Source organism: Anarhichas minor, unplaced genomic scaffold (assembly GCF_050575085.1).
Source record: "Anarhichas minor isolate MPS153535 unplaced genomic scaffold, ASM5057508v1 ptg000002l, whole genome shotgun sequence".
Lineage (NCBI taxonomy): Eukaryota > Metazoa > Chordata > Actinopteri > Perciformes > Anarhichadidae > Anarhichas > Anarhichas minor.
The window spans coordinates 8,329,989-8,349,630 of NW_027466448.1; the positions used below are offsets into that span (position 1 = coordinate 8,329,989).

The window sequence follows — 19,642 nt, forward strand, 5'->3', positions numbered from 1 at the left end:
ACATTGTCCCTTTTCATTTACTCTGTTTGAATGAAGGCAGTTGTATCCCTTTGCAATAAGATAACTAAATGTCCTTCAGAATGAAAAGCCTCTTCATACAGTAATCCAGCCCTCCAAATGGAGGAATGAACTTGGCCTGAGAAACACAGAATGACAAGCATTTTTCAGTTGCTATTTCTGCTCTTTTACATGATATAAGCCTTCCTATTGCTTGCCAGAGGAAATTAAATGTTTATTATATAGCCCTGGGGGCTCCTGCAGCAAGAGGTTTGGTGGACTCAAAGAAAGGATAAGCTCTTCCTCTCTCCCCTCCAAACTTGGCTTCCTCTCGTGGCATATGAGAGGCAGGAGGTGGAGGTAGGGTCACAGAAATAGTAAAAGAGAACCAGCGGAAGGTATGAAAGAGCAGTAAGAGGGGGTAAAGGAGTTAAGATTGGTAGCCAGAGCTCAGAGCTCTGCCAATCTCCTGCATGGGGCCTTGGCCTACGTGCTCCGCTTGCTGCAACAAAGCTGAGCACAAGGGCATCTCCCCAAATAAGCCCTTCATACTCACCTGGGACATCCCTGCATGCAGCATGTTGGAGCCTCATGCCCTCCTCACTGAGAAGTTTAATTTGAATGGATGGATCCCAAAATCTGTTCAATCTTCCTTTTCCTAGAGGTTTTGATAAAGGAAGACCAAGCTGGTATAAATAAATGCATTTAATGAGAGTGAACGAGGAAGGATTGCCCAAGGGTTTGTTTTGCTGCAGGAATTCAGTTTTCTCAAAAGCAGATTTGAAAAATGAAAGTCTTCTTATCTGTAAAGCTATGAGATATATGCTAGAGATATCATTAGACTGTGCTTCAGGCTAGGAGAGGTCCAATAAGCCACACTTTGCTGTGTAAGAACTCCAGGCTCCAAGTTGGGGTTTCTTTTTAAGAGGAAATGTTCTGCCTGGCCATGCTAACAGTGATGGCTTGTGTCACCGTCCGGAAAGAAGAAGTTGTCTCACTGGTGTGGACGGCACACAGGGTCATATGGCCCCATGACTTAGGTCCATAGGAAAATTCTCCAATTTCCTGCGACCACAGTGAGGTAGATAATATCACGTTATCAGAACCATGTGAAAGTGATTCCAAGGCACAGCCACCGGCCTGGAACAGTTTTTCTTTACAGGGCTGTTAACTGCACCAATTCACCCACACACACACAGTGCACAGTGCACAGTGTGGTTGCACACAAACAAACACAAGTGTATTTGAATGTGTGCACACAAGCAGCAGCATTTCCCTGCATTAACCAACCTGGCCTCAAGTTTTTGCGCTTAATTCTGATCAGAACACTCATCAGAGCTCAGCTGGTCACTGTCATTTGGAGGAAAAGTTAAAGGAACAGTGTGTAGGATTTAGGGAGATCTGTTGTCAGAAATGGAAAATAGTATCCATAACTGTTTTCATCAGTGTAACCACCTGGAACTGTGAATTGTTGTGCTTTTGTAACCTTCGATTCTAGAATGAGTCCTTCATATGGGTCCTGGCTATGGGTCCATACCATAGCTACGCAGGTCCTGTTTACGGAGTTCGCCATGTTGCACTGCCATGTTTCTACAGTAGCCCGGTACGAACAAACCAAACTCTGACTCTAGAGAGCTTTTTGCATTTTTATGTTCCCTGAGTGGTTTTCCAACATGCTTGGAAAAAGGGAGGGGTGAGCAGAGGGTTATTCAGTTGGTTGCAATCTGCTACCTCACCACTAGATGCCACCAAATCCTACAGACTGCTCTTTTTAACATCTTGGGAAATGTCTCTTTGCTTTCTTGATGATGAGAAGGTTGATGCCACACTGATATCTCTCCTATGCTCCAGAAAAAAAACAGTTTGTACAACATGTTGTCTGACCGATTCAAACGTGTTTAGTTGCTCTGAATAGCCACACACTCAAAGGTGGAGTGAAAAGCCGGCCGGCATGAAATTGGTGAGATAATCCTTTTAAAATGTAGATAACGGCTCTCCTGGAAAGCTTTCACAGTGTTGCAGAATTTGTTCTGTAAAGTATGAAAGCTTCCTTTCTCACCTCTACACCAATTGTTGCCTGAAGTGGCCTTGAATGTTTGGTGTTTGAATGTTGGTTTATGTTTACAGAAGCTGTCTGACGTTCCGAAATGCTGAACCGTTCCTGTAACATCCACAGCAGCACCTATAGAGGCTACATCAAAGACATATAGCGACCCTCCTTGTGATGGGGAAACAGTTCAGGTTGGAGAAAAGATGTCTCTATCTGGTCATTGGTGGAATCTGGGATAGAAGTGTGTGTGTGTGTGTGTGTGTGAGGGTGGAGAGGAAGGTGGAGAGTGAGGGGATAGAGGGGAGTAGTGGAGCGGTAGCTGCGAAATTTGAGTGAAAGACCATCTGTTTGGAGGTATCTGGGGGTCTGAGGGAGTGACACTTCCTGACCACTTCTGAATAATGTCAGAATGATGGAGACAGAGGAGCTTCAGGGTAATTCAAAAGTTGAGCGGAGCTCGTCCTCAAAATGTTCAATACCGATCTTCACTGATTATCAAAAACATAGATGTTCTACTCCTAATCCTCCACGATTCCCTGGAGGCAGAGTAATACAGCTCTGTTCTTCTGTTGTGGAAATATTGTATTTCTCCCTATTTGGCTTGAGTCAGGAGGGAGACGGAGAGTGGCTGATGGGGGGGGGGGGGGGGGGGGTAGGGTGAGCCATCTCCGGGATGCAGAAACACTGAGCCTGGTGTGGGACCTGGTTCCATTGGGGGAGTGGATACAGCATCATAATGACCAAGCCAAATATTTGTGTAGTCCATATTCTGAGAGCATAATGAAGTCCTTTTACGGTGGGCATCATTGGAATCTGGACACTGATTCTATGCCAGAGAGAGCAGGTTTCATGGGCCCTGCTGTTTCCACTTAGGCTACCCAGGTCTCTGGTGGCCCAATCCAAATTCAATACAGAGCCTTGTGTCCGGAATAAGGATGAATCAGTTTGACAGAGGATAAACAGTGAGTCGGAAATTGAATTTGGAGGTGAGTTGCACACTCAGGTGGGCTTTCATTAAACTGTGAATAGAATGGGAATTCAGAATAAAGGTTTTGCCTACTGTACATGCTGTCAGGGTCAACCTCTTATACCGAGGGAGGAGCTTGAAAGCAAGAATTTCACAGCACCCAATCCAGCCAAATTCTCTTTTACATCTAAGACCCTGCATTGCTGTGCACACACTTACAGTATGTATATACAATGTATTCTATATTCTCACACAGGTGTGGACTAACTTTCTATAGTTTGTTGTGCCTTTCTGATGGTGCCAAGTTGGTCCTGTGTCAATATTCTCTTTGACTGCCAATAAATGCGTCAGGAAGGAAAAGAGGAAAAAGCTATACAGCCCAGGAGTTTTCTGCTCAACTTTAACATAGTGGAAGATCTTTTTCCTGCAGGGGGAGGGTGGCAGAACATTATGGTTCACCTTTTTTTAAAAGCAAGGCCCTCTTCAGTATTATTATTATTTTATTTGGATCCTCCCCCTGACTTAAACTGCAACACCCTCCATACTCCCACAATATCTCAGAGTAATATATTACTATTTAATGGACACAATTCACTCTACCATTCAGAACCAAAAGTGAGTAAATGAAAGCAGTTCAAATGACTTATTGCAAGTTTAAGATGGTGTACTCTAATTTAAACCTCAAATTTTCACATGGCCAAATTTTCACCAATTAGCAATTGGTGAAATGATGGGATAAAAACATTGGAATATTCTGCATCCTGTTTACCAGCCTTTCTTTATTTTTTAACCAAGAGCTGTGTGTTGTGATTACAGTAACTGTGCATCATTTTAGCACCACAACACCTCAACCCTGAATACAAAAACACAGTAAAAAAAAAAGTAGCAAACACTGCAGAAATCAATCTAATAACAGCACATGTTCCGGAAACTCAACTCCATATTTCACACTTCAACAAACTTGGTTTTGTGTGGTGTTGACACTCTGAATCCAGGGTAGGCAGGTATGTGAGCCTGCCCCCAAAAGAGCTTGTCTCCCCCAGCAGGTTATTCTGGTGTTATTATGAGAACTCAACATGCTCATTATGGTTGTGGCACTGCTTTCGGGGTGGCTGTCTACTCTGGTGTGCCAGCAGTGGAAATGCTTGTGGTGAAGGAATGACAGGGGGAGAGAAAGAAAGAGAGACAGAAATCCAGGAGAGAGAGAAAGGAAACAGGAGGATCTAGCAGACAAAAACACACAGAGACAAAAGAAGATAAATGAGTCAGCATAGAGTAGGGAGTGACATAGAAAAAAGAAAAGACAAAGATAAATAAAAATAGAAAGAGAAAGAGAAAGACCTTAACATGGAACTGAGCGTAACATAAATCTCACCATAGAGCTTGTTTGACCACTTTCCACCCCCCAGTGCAGCACCAAACCGTCCCTATACACAGGAAGGAGACAGAACCAGGAACACAAACAAGTGGACACAACCACCTGTAAAGGAAAAACACAAACCACAGAGACACTCCACATACACACACATGCACGTGTGCATTCACCCACTCGGCACACACACACACACACACACATTCCTTGTATGAACAGTCTTCTTGTGTGCAGTGGAGCTGAGAGAGACAGCACTGTCTGGTTCACCGCCACCACCTCCATAACCTCTGCCACTGCCCGGAGTGAAAACACACCTACACAGAGGTGACTGTCTTTACAACCTATTTATTTGTTGGGTGACATGAGGTTATTTCATGTCCGCACGTGCTCTGAAAAAGCCGCTGTTTACGTTACTTTCCTTAGGTGTTTGAAAAAGTAAAAACTACTCGGAGAAGGTAATACGTTTAATAAAATCCTTGTACTTTTTTAACATAATTTCAGTATTTTATACTACTTACGGTCTTTGTCACCTGGATACAATTCTAAACCTGCTACTTATATAAAACAGCGGCGCCATCCAGATAAATATAAAGCATGAGAAACATGTGAACACCCAACCAAGCCAAGCGCCCAATTTTCTTAGCTTTTAGTCTGCAAAACACTGTATTGGTTGTTTATATGTACAGTACACAGCTCACTGTAAACACTGATATCCAAACAGCCTGTGTTGCTGTTACTCTTGCCGTGCATCAAAGACCAGTCTTGTGTCCTCACTAGGCCCAGGCTGCAATTTGGGCTCAAGGCGTGGCCCAGCACCCTTTGGGCTGTGTCCGCCCTGCGCACCAGTAATGACCCCTTCCCTATGGGGAGTGTTTGATCTGGGCTGCCTGTGTGCTTTAGCAGGGCCTATTTCTGGAGTGTGGGGGGGATAAAGGGAGCTTTTAGACTTGGTGCCAATGACCATAATTAAGAAGCTCTAAAGGGTGGCAGTGAGCGCGCTAGCAAGCGCAGAGCTTGTAATTTTAAAGAAGGGGGCAGAGTCGCTGTGGCTCATTGGAAGTACATGGGAGGGTCGGGTGGCACCCAGTGCTGAAACACAAGGGACGGAGTGTGTGAAGGAGACTGTAAAGAGGATGTTAATGACTTGCGTCCATTAACAACCGCCCCTGAGGCTGGCTTACCAACGGCCTTAGGCTGAAATGCAGAGAGATCGCCCTAGCTGACACACGCAGTCAGCTCCGCCCTCACAGAGTGTCAATCAAGGCGACCTTTCAGTGCTTAAGGCCTCTGACCAGTCTGCTCAAAGAGTGAGCGCTAATGGACCCAAGTCACTAACATCGTTATTCTGTAGCCTCCTCAGCTAGTTGTTTGCCCGCTGGTGTTGCTGTGTGCAGCATTCACGTGAACAAGCAGCTTGCTGTAATATCAATTCAAAGAGTTTTTGGCCATGTTCACTCAGATTTTGTGAGTTTAGGGTGATACGATCCTCCTATCAGGAACCACTTATCCACTTCAATTTTATTCAATTACCATAAAAACAGAATTACTACAAATTATAAGTTCATTTTTAGAAACGAGTTGATGGGCTGAGGCCCAAGCAGGTGTGGTTTTCAACCTAAAATGTGTTTTTGGTGCTCACAGCAAAAATTACCATTAAGAAATTCAGCTGCAACATCTCTCTGGAGAAACTATGTTCCTGTTATTCTGGACAGTCCACAGACCTTCCTCTGAGCGGTTTTCATCTGAACCGCTCGAAATTAATAAAGTTCTCCATTGCTCTTACGTCTTACGCATCTCTCCCTCAAAGAAGTGGCTTGAATGACTCAATGCCATCATAGATGATTTACAATCACTCAACTTGTTCCACACACTGAGGGATAATTCGGTGGATACTTGAAGGAGAGTCTCTGGAGGAGAGCTGTAGGCGTTCCTGTTTTGGCAGTGTGTGAGGCGCTGCCCACGGTGCGTCACCGTGGTTCATTCATGTGGTTTACCGGGGCATGGGGCTCTGCGTAACATCCATGTGGCCACCCCCCCTGGAGGAGGGAGGCGTGTAGTTGCACGATGCAACCGCTGGGCTTGTAACTTGACACCTGGCCGCGCGGTGCATTTGCCGTCGCTTTACCCACAGAAAGCCTATTTAAAAAGGAAAGGGATGAGTCCAACGCTCCTGACTCCGTAACCCCCCTCCAAAAGAACCCAGCTTTCTCGCCGGCTGCGCGTCCCTCAATCTGGATCGGCATAAATGAATGAAACACAGGGGAATATCGACAGACAATCGCACAGGAAAACTCTCTGTCAAACCAGCCTGCCAGAAGGGATTTATGTCGGGCTTGACAGGCAAATCAACATGAGTTTTTTCCTCTGGAACTTCATCCCAAGCTTGTCAAATGTGTAAAACGGCGACCGGTGTCTTCTGCCCCCCTTGCAAAGGAGTCACGCTGTGATTAACGGTCAGGTTTTTGACTGCCAGGACAAATGAATACAAATGAATTTAGGCACCCGAAGGAGAGATTGCAGAACCTCTCATCTAGACACAAAGTGAGTACCTTTTCATTTATTAGACTGTGTCTGTGTGCTTTGATGAGAGGCTGTTGGAAAGAGCTGAGGTGAGGCGGATCACTGGCGGGGGACTGAGTTACAATTTAAGGAGCCGCATGCCCCCCCATGTGCGCTATCTGTGATGTGCTGGCTGGCTGTGGTCCAGCTCACCATGTAGCAGCGGTGTCCACTGGGGACTGCTGAGGCTCTGTATGCGGTCGGTTGGGACCATAGCTGTCATTTGTCATTTGTTTAACATTTACCATAACTTTGCCAAAGCGAGTCAATTTGTCCAAAATGTTTTTCCCAATGAAATGGACAAAATAGACTAATCATAATCACCAAGTTTAAAAAAAGTTGTAATACCTTTTTTTTTTTTTACATTTGTACTTTTGTGCAAGACAGGTTGAGATTGCTCAAAATTCAAGTGTTTGAATGTTTTGTTTGGCGAATACACAGCGGGAGCATGCAGGAACTTTGCCATGTAATGTTTACTAAACTGACTCATCTGAGCAAGCAAAACACGCAATTATTCAGACCCATAAAGTTTCATGAGAAGTGTATCAGCATCCTCTGCAGCGTTTGTGAGATGCTCTCCATGTTTTCCCTTTTACGCATGCAGAGTCCACAGCCACATTTACGCAGGGGAATCTTTTTTTTTAAGGTGGACGACGGTGTCTCACTTTCAACAAAATACGTTTACTGCTAAAACTGTGACATGAACTTTTGCAACACTTTTCCAGACATAATCCACTTATCAATATATTTAAAGGAACATCTGCAACTGACATGCGTTTTAGAGTGAAGCTCAGTGGAACATTTACTACTCGGTGACGTAAAATGCAGATGTTATATGCATGTGTTTACATGACATTCTATTGTAATATACTGACGGAAATATTGGGTCGTCACTTCGCTGCGTGTTGACTATTTTAGGGAAGTGCATGCAGCAGCCAGCTGTTACACAAATTACTTTTAAAAAAAAAGAAGTAATTCCTCCATTCATAAATCATTCATTCATTTAAACATGCACGCGTCGTTCTTGTCTTAGATCGACATTTGGTTTTATTGCGCAGTGAACATCTGGATTAGGGGGTGAGAGAGTGGGGGATGCATTCAGTCATGTAGAGGAGGAAAGTCCGGAGATCTCACTCACTGTCCTCAAGTTTCTCATGAAAGCAAGCTGGCCAATTGGTATCAGCTGTATCTATCGCACCTGGCTGGATGTTTTACAGAAACTATCATTCGTAAAGAAAAATAGAAGGTTCCTATTCTTTAAAAATGTAGCAGCCGCCCAACAGTGGTACAACAACATCTGTAGTATACATTGTGCACGGATCGCTGAGTAGAGTCTACCTGCGAGGTGTCAGCTTCATGGAACACCAGACACACACGTGTCCACGTGGTGTCGCCCTTTACGTCTCGCTCCTGGCTTTTTGCACGCAATTAATCTTTTGCAGGGTGTAGGCATATTTTGACATTTTTTTAACACTGAAAAAACAACTATAGAGTTTAATATTTAAAATATGATAAATAGCCACTCGGATACTTTCTGGGTCAGAACCTGTTGCTCTAACTTGAATGATAAGGTTCATATCCAAGTAGAGCAGGGTATCATACAATTTAATGTGTATCTGCTTTAAGTCATTATACTAGTTGGAACAAGACTGATGTAGCTCATTGGATGTGTATAAATTGGTCAGGCAGTACATTTTTACTATTACTAGACTGCAGAGAGAACAGATAATGGACATTCAAGTACACAACTTGTCTTAAGAGATGTCAGTGGCCCTCTCTTCCTCATCAGCCTCTGTTAGTGTCAGCCACTCTGTAGGAATTTTCCACTGGGTGTGTGTTTATGTGTGTGTGTGTGTGTGTGTGTGTGTGCTCAGGAGGCAGGATCACCTTTGGGAAATCCTTTCAGGGAATCATTGAGTAGTCCAAACTGGTTAAAAGAAACGGAAACTATAGTGGCTTCTCAGTGTGAGTTTTTTTCCTCAACCTTTGACTGGTCACTGGCCTACAGACACGCTGCTATTTGAGTGTGTGGGGAGGGGGGGTTTGGTGGTCGAGGGGTTAGAATGAGAGTTTATACATGGGCAATGTAGGTTTAGGAAAAGAGATAAAGACAATGATGCATTGAGAGAACATCGGCGTTGAGGAAATTACAGTTTTCATCTGACGATTGCTGCTGCAGATTGTACAATGTGGCACCAGATATCTAGAGGAGTGGATTTCTTTGCCACATTGTAACCAACATCCAGATACTCTGACTCACTGTCTCCATCAGTGTGTTGCTCAGTCACACTCCTTTGTATCCATATTTTTCATTAGATGACTATACTTTTTAATTGCAAATGACGTGTGTGCTACTCACACTTAAGATAAGAAGATCACTGAGTAGTGAAGGATGTTACCAGCAATACAGAGCAGCGTTCTTCTCCCTTCTCTCTCCCTTGTATAGGTTAAACTGTCTGCTTTAATGGAGGACTCAGGACGAGTTATTGTTCATCTTGGCCTGTATTTTGTCCACTCAGCTTAGCTGAGAATTCCCTTGGGGAGTCCTGTCAGAGCTCACTGTTGCAGTATGAAAACCACACCAGACTGGGTCAGTGTACACATGTCAGCCACGCACAAATCCACCTCAGTGCAACCTCCTTCACATGCTCCACGGAAGAAAAGTCCCAACCCGTCCCGTACACAGATCTAAACAAGCTACCGAGAACTTTAAAAATGAAAAGCCAAAGAAAGCAGCGCCGTTTCCCAGGAAACATGGTCCAGTTTGCACAGATGTAAACAGCCCAGGGGACACGAGCAGAGTCGTTTTTGCTGTAATAAAAAATAATCTCAGCATTCATGACTCATGTTCAATAAGCGGATCTCTCCTCAGCTGATAAGACACTGAATGAGACTGTAACCAGCTGGGAGTCTGGGAGAGAAACACTCACTCTGACACACACATTCACACACACACTCACACGCGCACACACACACACACACACACGCACTAAGCATCCTGAGTAACCACAGCCAGCTGTGTGTGGGGTTGATTGTGATGAAGCTGTATTAGCAACAAGGAACTGGGAGACAGGCAGACATAGGCACCGTCACACACACAAACACTTGGATATGTACACACACCCTGATTATAATCATTGGGTCATCAGTGGGGGAAGCAGCCACTGGTTAGTGCGGAAGTTGTTTGCAGAAATATTTCTAAAGATATCTTATCCTGGGATGTTGCAGGTAAATATGTTTCTGCAACAGTTACCGTCTTTCCCACATTTGATGTGTTTGGAGCCCACAAACCCGACTGCCTGCTCTGCTCTGGCCCTCCAGCTACAGCTGCTATACACATTTCCTCCTCCGATGTGTGTGTGTGTGTGTGTGTGTGTGTGACCGTGTGTGTCTGGATGTCCTCCAGTGGTAAACAGTAGCTCCCCTGCCTGTCACCAGATCTCAGTCCCCCGCTGAGCCCCTCAGTCCATTCTCCAATCTCCTCACCTGGAAGCGGTGAGGGTGTTGAGAGAGGCCGCTTTGTTTTTCTGTTCTTTTGTGTGAGTGTGTGTGTTGATGAAGAAGTCTACTACAGCATTTCTGTCTTTCAAACAACATGGAACTGTGTGTGTGTGTGTGTGTGTGCGTGTGTGTGTGTGTGTGTGTGTGTGTGTGTGTGTGTGTGTGTGTGTGTGTGTTGGAAGTTGTAAGTGCTTTTGCAGAAATCACTTCACATGGTATTGGAATCTCCGGGTTTGTTTGACTTTGTGTGTTGGTGTGATCTAAAAACAATGAGTACAGAGTATTATACGATATATTACGATACTCTACTATATTCTATTCTTTCACAATACTGGAGTTTTGTATTCTTACTCTAGTTCATAATTGTGTGGTCTATTGAGACACAAGCAATATATTTCCTAATGACGGTTAAATGCAAGCAAATCCGATATAAAGGCGACCTTTATGAAGAGATTAATACCACTGGTTTTATTAATGGTTAAGAAATCATTCACTAATGCTTTGTAGATCTGTTCCAAGCATTAATAAGGACAAATTGCTTTAGACTTGCCAGACTTTGTCACCACCTGGACTAAAATCCATCTCAACAACTTTATTTACACTTACAACTGCAGACTCGATGATTATTAATCAATAATGACTTATTGACATCTATACATACTATATGAGTTATTAGAGTGTGAGAAAGCCAGGAGCCTTTATTAATAGATTACCAGAATATATACCTGTATATTTACCAAATAGAAAACACCAGCCAATAGGATTTTAAACAACCTTGCAACCCAACTTTCTTTATGGCTTTGATAATAAAGCATTCGTCATGGTTTGATTTGTTGAAGCTAATAAACAGCTTCTTAAAGGGACACTCAATTATTTTAAGAGTTAAACAATTGTATGATTCAATGATTCAATGATGTGTGTCTGCTGTTTCTTTCTAACGTCCTCTCTTCTCTTCCCCCAGGAGAGCCCTATTGCTCTGTACCGTATTATATTGTACTTGTTACCTGGGACTTACACAAGTACACTCTGAAGGTAAGACGTGACTTAAAGTCACTTCCACTTCTCTCAATTCAGTCACTTCTCCTAATCCCCTCTTTCTTCTTCACTGAAAATTTACCAGTGGAAAAAAACTAAACTTTATTTGAGCACTGGGTGGGGGGGGATTTATTCTTCGCATATTTGGTCATTGCCCAAGCACATAAACACATTGCTATGAGAATTGGGCCAACGGTTGCCATGACGACAGGTGTTGAGTAAGCTGAGTGAGCAAGGGAGTGATCAGATTTAAAGCTGACCATTGCAGAGAAACTTTGATTTACAGCATTCAGTAGACGGGACGTGAAGGAGGTCCTTTCCTAGACACAAAATAACCTCTATATTCTGTAGTAACAATTTATCAAATGACAATGTGTCACACCTCCTCCTGCTTTACGAAGCTTTATAGCAAGTTTCAGCTCATTGATTACCTCCCTAGCGTCACAGTTTTGATTCACTCTCACCGGTCTCATAGCATCGTTTTTCAACCGCAGCCGGCAGCTGTTTTCACTGGAAAGCTCTATAAAGCCATTGTAGACTATACCTGCCCAGCACCAAACAGCAGACAGACACATGTAGCGACTAGCTGGTGAACATAGTGGAGCATTTAGCAGCTAGAGAGACAAATATTTCCTTCTGGAGTTTGTGGAGACCAAACAGAGCTGAAAAAGCATGAATATTGGACTTCCATCAGCCAGGTGGTCTGAAACACAACACTAAATGAATGATAATGCTGCTCTGTAACTTCTGGATGTTTAAATAACCAACTGTGCGCTAACAAGTTTGCCATATCAAGTTAAAATGTGACGATATGTCGTATGTATTTAGCTGTTTTTTTATGTGATTGTGCAAGTAGAAATTGTTTGTTGTTTGGGATTGTGATCCCTTGAGCTTCATTTTGTACCAAATGGACGGTTTCCCCAGAAGAAAAGTTATAGATACAGTTCAGTGAATCGGCCCCTTCTCTACTCCAATTATCATGATTGAGACTGACAGGGAGTTCAATAGGCTCGACACGCAGCCACTGAAAACTGATGACCGACAAAACCAAATGTCATCTCGGTTCATTGCAACAAGGCTGAAACCTTTTTTTTTCCCAATTCAAGGTCATAGCTCTCTAAATAAAAGCCTTGTAAAAGCTTACATCTGTTCTTTTCTAAGTGCTGACTTCTAAGAACTCAATTTCCTAAATGTAAATTTAAAAAAGACTTTTATGACATAATAGCTGTTTTTAGGCTGGGATTGGGTTACTTGGTGTCAGGCAGATCTGGCAACACTGTCTATGGCCGACATCACTGTTGCAGAGTGGCTGAGCCCCCTGCTGTGCTCGAATCCAGCGGTGGGCCTCTGCAGCATTTCATACTTCTCTCTCACCTTGTTTCCTTTCTCTCTTCGCACTGTCAACTGTCAAATAAAGGCAAAAATACCACCCCAAAAAATGTAAATGGAGCATTTGGTGTGCTGTTGGTTTAAGTTGCATTACATATTCCCACAATGACCCCATTCTGACCAGGTTGTTGTTGCATGTAGCTCTACTGTCACCACCAGATAAAAGAAAATGCCAAAAAGTATCTTAAAATATGAAGAACAACGGAAATAAACTATATTTTACCCTAGTTTTGTCTCTAATTCAATAAATCACAAATCATGATTCAAAATAGTGAGAATTCTTGCGACGTATTGCTGTGGGGATGATTTTTCCACTCAGATATCATAAATGGCTCACTGTAGGCCAGTCAGCCAAAGAGAGATCTTTTGAGTGTGTTTCGAATGAATCGGTGACTTCATCCTCTACAAGGGATGACATTACAGACTGAAGAGCCTTGGACTTTCTCTCTGTCCTACTCGAGTGACTTGGCACAGCGCAAGGCTATGAACTCCAGCCATGTGTTGAACACAAGTCTGTCTGTGTCTGTCTGTGTGTGTGTGTGTGTGTTCACATACATTCAGTATTCTGTATATCTAAAACCACATGGTTGATGCATGCCCCAGTAATAGTCGTGGTATTTGAATGAAGGAGTTTGGAGACAGGAGTCTACGTACAGAAGAGATGCATGTAATGCACCCTTCTGCCTCACTGCCAAGTCCTGATGTCCTTTACTGCAGGAGAGACCACACAGAGAGAAGAATTCACTGTGTGGATGGGTATACACTGTATCCCATGTAGGTCATGTTTTTTCTGGCTATTTTATAAAGCCCTAATGTTTTGAGGCAAGGAAAAACTTACAGCCCTATACAGAGCATGGAAAGCACATAAAGAACCGACGGTATAGGAGAGGCCAGTCTACATTTGCCTCGCTTTGCAAAAAAGATGTGAGTGCAATATTCTATGAGATCAGATTATAATGTGTTAAAACCTGGTATGCATCAGTAGCAATTAATAATTCCACACTAGACAGATTAGTTTACGTTTTTGTTTGACATGGTGCATGTGAGAACTCAGCTGCTTCCTCCCTCCGGTCTAATTCCTTGATCACTACCACCACTACCAGGGATCACATTGCCGCTCTTCACTTTCTTTTTTTTAAACTTTCCGTGCAATTATATAAAGTCTGAGCCCCCCGTCAGCCGTCTAATGAAGCAAGCCTTGTATTATAGAAGGACAAGCATCTCATTGAAGTCCTTTCTCTCCATGGCTTACCAGTACAGCAACTGTTAGGACATCCCATCGGTCTTTCCCCTCATCTTTCCCTCTTTCTGTCAAATCATCAACATTGCGTGCCCACGTTTCTATCTTTTCACAAGCAGGGCTTCTATACACATGTCCCCATTAGGCAAGGCCCAGTGACCACAGGTCATACTCAGCCCAGAGACAATAAAGATGTTGAGGGGCCTGGGTCTGAGATCACAGGTCATTATAGAGAATGAGCGCCGGGGACCCCTGAGACTGAAATGCTGAATAGAGAGTCAAAGTTGGCGGAAAGGCTGGAAACTGTATTCTGCCTCCAGGCAGGGAGATGCTGTACTCACTTGTGGTTACTGTGGTCATGTTCTGAATTTCCAAACTGGCTCTATTGATGAGAAAGACAGAGAGGAGCAGGGAAGAGGGGAGGTTTTCTGATGATGCCGATGTCCTTTCATCCCCTATAGCCTTAAAACAAAGAGGCCATGCCTTGATATCAGCGAGGCAAACGGCACATATACTTTAACATACACAGCAATTACTCAGATGTGCTAATTGGTGTGGAAGTTATATAATTTTGCCACCAAATGTACATTTAGAATCTGAACTCTGTCCCTTGTGCCTCAAAATTCACAAACACGTATTGTTAGCTCTATACAGTATCCAACAGCCCCTCTTTCCTCAGAAGGGGAGTGCGTTGGCCACATGGTTACTAGGAGAGGATTAGGTCCTTTACCCCGTTACTAGCTGCTTTGGCCTTGACTGAGCTCTTTGTAAGTCCTTACAAAGAGTACAGTGAATGTGTAAATATATTTCCTGCATTGTTTTTTCTCTGTCGTATGGAGATCTACATTTTTGTAACTTGATTATCAGTAGAAAAAAAAACGCAAAGTGCATCAGACGCTGGCATGCTATTGCTTCACTTTGCATGTTACAAGTCAGAGTTCTTATGTTTATATATAATGTTTATTTTCCGCTCGATGTAAACACCAAAAATATTTAAAGTGTATAGAACATTCATTTACCCTTCTCAAATAGCTGACAGCATGGCCCTTTCTAGAACAAAAAAACAACTAGACAGGAAGGCAAAATTAGTTAGAGATCATAAATTTGTAGCCACAATGCTTTGGAGCTTCAAGTGACTTTGTGTTTGTTTCCCTTTGGAGCTGTTAGATTATGGCCACATTATTCTTACATTTTGGGGCGAGCAGCTCCTTTAAGAATTTGCCGCCCTCAATAGCAATAAACATGAAATATTTTGAGGCCATCTGTTGTGGTCTTGCTTAAAGCAGTTTTATGCTTCACCAGAGTCACATGGTCAAACGACACTACTTATATTGGAGAGAAGCGTGAGGCTGAAAACCGCTGACGTTTGAAACAAAGGCCACCACGGCATCTCTTTGCAACTATCCAGAGTCTCTTCATACTCCCCTATCATCAGCCTAGTTTTATGTCCCTGTGGACCTATACATAGTCATTTGTTTTGGCCTTAAGTTGCACTAGACAGCCTACAGAAGCAGTTCGGTCACCTCAAAACCCAGGGAGTTTATTATTCTTTGTATTTATTTTAATTTTGCTTCAATCCTCTTTTTTTCTCCATCTCTTCACCCTGCAGTGTTTGAGCTCCATTACTTTATGAGCTGCTGTTCTGAGTTGGCTGAAAGACCAGTCTAACATGACGTATAGCTATGATGCTGCCATGCCTGTCATGTGTGACAGCAAAAAAAATGGATTGGTTTTATTTTGTTAATGGAAAGGTATTGGAAACTTGGCTTGTGAGCCAGTGTAGTCAATCCAACCATTACCACTACAAACACAGCTAAAACATTTTGCTGATCCTCACTTGTTGCTGATCCTCACTCCAGAATGTCCTATTAATATATTTAAGATGTTTAACAGTTTCCCTCAGCATGGTTGTTCTCATCCATATCTGCTAACTGTAAATGTTTGTGTGTGCAACTTATAATGAAATATGATAATAATTATAAAGGATTAACAAAACCGATTTATTTTGTAGGATAATGTTAAGTCGTTAAAATTAAAGAAATTGTAGTACATACTTGCCAAGTACTAAAAGAAAGCACATAATAATAGTTTTCATGTTCTTACTGTACTGATGTGTAACCTTCATAAACAAGCCTGCCATGTTCATTTTCACCTCTAACTCCATTCTCCCTTTTATGCAGATGTGGACATCCTCCAAAAGTTGGGGCTCAAGGGAGAGAAACCGTCGCGCTCGGTGCCAGCAGGGGTCATTCCATTCCGATCGGGAATCATCCTCAACCAGCGGGCGCACATTGAAACCCCATTGCGCTCAGTCTTCCCAGCGGCCATCTGGCCCAACCTGGCACTGGTCCTGAGTGTGCGCTCACACCGTGTCAACAGTGCTTTCCTCTTCACCCTGCTCTCAGGCCGAAAGAAGCTCCTTCTCGGTCTGCAGCTTACACCGGGCCATCTGGTACTGCACACAGGACCAAACACCTCGGTGGCACTGCCCTATGAGCCCCATGATGGTCAGTGGCACCAACTGGCGGTGGGAATTAATGGTAAGAGAGTGACTCTTTATGCCTCCTGCGGAGAGCAGAGTGTTCATGCAGACTTTGGGTGGGACAGTGAGGAAGGACTGGCTCCGGAGCTCCAGGGCTCCTTCTTGTTGGGGAGGACAAGCCAGCAGCAGGCATCAGCACACTTTGAAGGAGCCATCTGCCAATTTGACCTGGTCCCTTCTGCACAGGCAGCTCACAACTACTGCAGGTACATTAAGAAACAGTGCAGGGAAGCTGACACATACAGGCCTAACCTTCCTCCCTTGTTGCCTATCCTACCACGAGAAGCAAACATCACAGCTACCGCTGCTACCCCTAAACGTGGTGGCTCGGAAACGCCCAGGAAGACCACGGGGCAGAGCCTTGCCAGGAGTGTCGCCGCTGCTGCCTCGGCTGTCAGATATGTGGCCCCCACCCAAACAATAAAGCCCAGCCCTGGGACCATTCCTACACCCTTTCTGGTAACCTCGATGCCCGTCACAGTCCAGCTTGGTTTGGCCTCCCCGCCTCCCAAGGCCAGGACTGAGACTGTCACAGCACCACTCAGGACAAGAGTACCCCCAACTAAACCACCAAACCCAAGACCCACCACCTCTAAAGCTTCAAATCATAAACCCTCCAAATCCAGTCCCCCAAAGCCCACTCCTCATAACAGCTCCAAAAAGGCAATTGCGGGAACAGACAACAACAAAAACCCTACTATTCCAGCCACTACAAGCACCAAACCCTCCAAGACAAAGCCTGACTCTGCCTTATCAGAACAAGGTGCACTCCCAAAGAAACCACAACCCACCGCAGCCAAGAAAACATCCCCCAAGCCTAAAGTTACGCCATCCAAAGCCACTCCGTCCAAACCCAAAACAAATTCTGTTAAAGTTGTCCCTTCCAAACCAACGATATCCAAATTCAACCCTTCAAAATCAACAATCTCCAAAACTGCAACTGCTAAAACCTCCAAAGCAGTCACCAAGCAGGTCATCAAACCAACAAAGCAAGCCAAAACCACCAAGGCTACAGTCACCCCACGACCAACCAGATCTTCTTACAACCCTGTAACACCACCTGCTGCTGATGGCTTCCTGAGCTGGGAGGTGCCACCTACTCAGTTCTCCCTGCTGGCTGGACCTATAGGACAGAAAGGAGACGCAGGCCCACCGGTAAGCACCTCTGGTCTGTGCCACAAAAAAAGGCAAATTAAGTAAATTTACAACAGATGCATACATGTGCTTAAGCACTCTACTTTACTTTGATCAAGGGCTAGCTAACACTACATGCTTTAAGAATGCATACGTGCCTGGTGGACTGGTGGGGAGCACAGAAACGTAGCAATAAAAAGGGGCCCAGGCTACGGACGACTTCCGGATGAAAACCGGAATATACAGCATCATAAAATTGTTTCTGAAGCTGACAAGGTGCCAGTGTAGCACAGCTAAGATTGACGCATTATACCCTTTTTGGCTGACAGCCATTAGCCTGGCTGTAGCACTAAAGGTTCTGGAAATTCAAAATTGATGGTTTATGTTAGTAAAGTGGGTGCTAGTGCTCTGGGGCTGGAAATAAGTGATCAAAGAGATATGTAGGTTAATGTAGCTCTATCTCCTTTCCCACAAAAGTTAGAAATCCCACCTTTTCCTCCCACCTTTTCCTCCCACCTTTTCCTCCCACCTTTTCCTCCTTCCTCTGTGCACTGAACCCTCCAGGCTGGGTGTGACGTGTCAGGTCTGACGCCTTGCCGTCTCTGCACCAGATTCCTCTGTCATAGAGGGCTAGTGGAGGTCTCATGGCCCTCTTTCAAAGCTAGGTCAAGGGTCAAAGCAGTCGGTAAACACCATCATTCATCTTCCCAATTCAGCGCTAAAGTAGGCCATGGCCTATATCCCAAGGAGCGGGAACACTGAGGCAGGCAGGTCTATTTCCACCTTTTTTCACACCCAGCATCTCGGTTGCATCTTGACTGACCACTTGAGATAGGGTGAGGAAACTGTGGCTGTTTCCTAACAGAAAATGTACACATGCACACTCACGTTTGTGCTTGGCCACAGAGCAGAGAAAAGAACTATGTTAACTAAACTAAAGTTGTTAACCAAACAGGAGTTTCATCATGTTAAGAGCTTTGCATAATTGTCTCCACAGTTCCTCACCTCCAAATGTGGCCTGAGCAATCAGACCTCAATGTCTTCCTCAGCCCACTCTGGGTGTGTTTGTACTTGTTTTAAAGCTTGTTAATGAGTCATTTTAGTGTAAGGTGTGAGCAGGGCTTGTACGTTTGATACGTGTGCCTTGCTTAGTCATTGTAGTGGTCCGTAATTTACCGCTGTAGATTGCAGAGGGCGGTGCGTCAAGGGTTGGCTAATTTGCATCTATGCTGATGTCCACACCAAACTTGACTTACATTAAACCAAATTACTGCAATTTAGAAAGCACTGCCTGCAATCTCAATATGAAGCGCGTAATCTACCACAGGAAATAGGTTGTAGAAGGATGATTTAGGTCAATTATAAGGTAATTTACTGAAGAACTGCCCGACACAAGTGCTGATACTATGTTGAGGCCAAAAAACGTTTGTCAATTTATACCAAATATATGGTAAATGACAGCAATCTGAGACTGTGCCTTGATGTTTAACCATTGAAAATTGTCCACCAGCCAAGGCTCAGGAGTATTAACAATCTGTATAAATGTTCTAGGCTTTACGTAGGAATGTGTATGTTTTGTCTGGGCTCTGATTTAAATGCAGTTATTTGACGTGATCATACATTCAGACTCACACTTTTCTGAGAACATTGCAGGGTTTAAATCGGTGCTTCATGTCAAAGTGAGTGTGTATTTGTATGCATATGTGTATGTGTGTCTCTATGTTGCCATGTGGTGCCTCGGGAGATCCCAGATGAACCCAGTCAAGCTTCCTTTTCATCTTGTACATACACACACATTTTGACAAATATATGAAAGTCAGGAGCCAATGAAAAGTGTATTCGTTAAGGTTTCAGCC

At 43.9% G+C, this 19,642-nt stretch overlaps 1 protein-coding gene across 1 annotated transcript in view; it reads left to right on the top strand.

Annotated features, from left to right (window-relative positions):
* Positions 1–6,874: 6,874 nt before the first annotated feature.
* col27a1a (collagen, type XXVII, alpha 1a) overlaps positions 6,875–19,642 on the top strand; it is a 63,171-nt gene continuing 50,403 nt past the window's right edge. The window contains exons 1-3 of the mRNA XM_076102798.1: positions 6,875–6,927; positions 11,408–11,478; positions 16,291–17,807. Coding sequence (XP_075958913.1) covers positions 6,875–6,927; positions 11,408–11,478; positions 16,291–17,807 — 1,641 coding nt within the window. The remainder of the gene's footprint in view (positions 6,928–11,407; positions 11,479–16,290; positions 17,808–19,642) is intronic.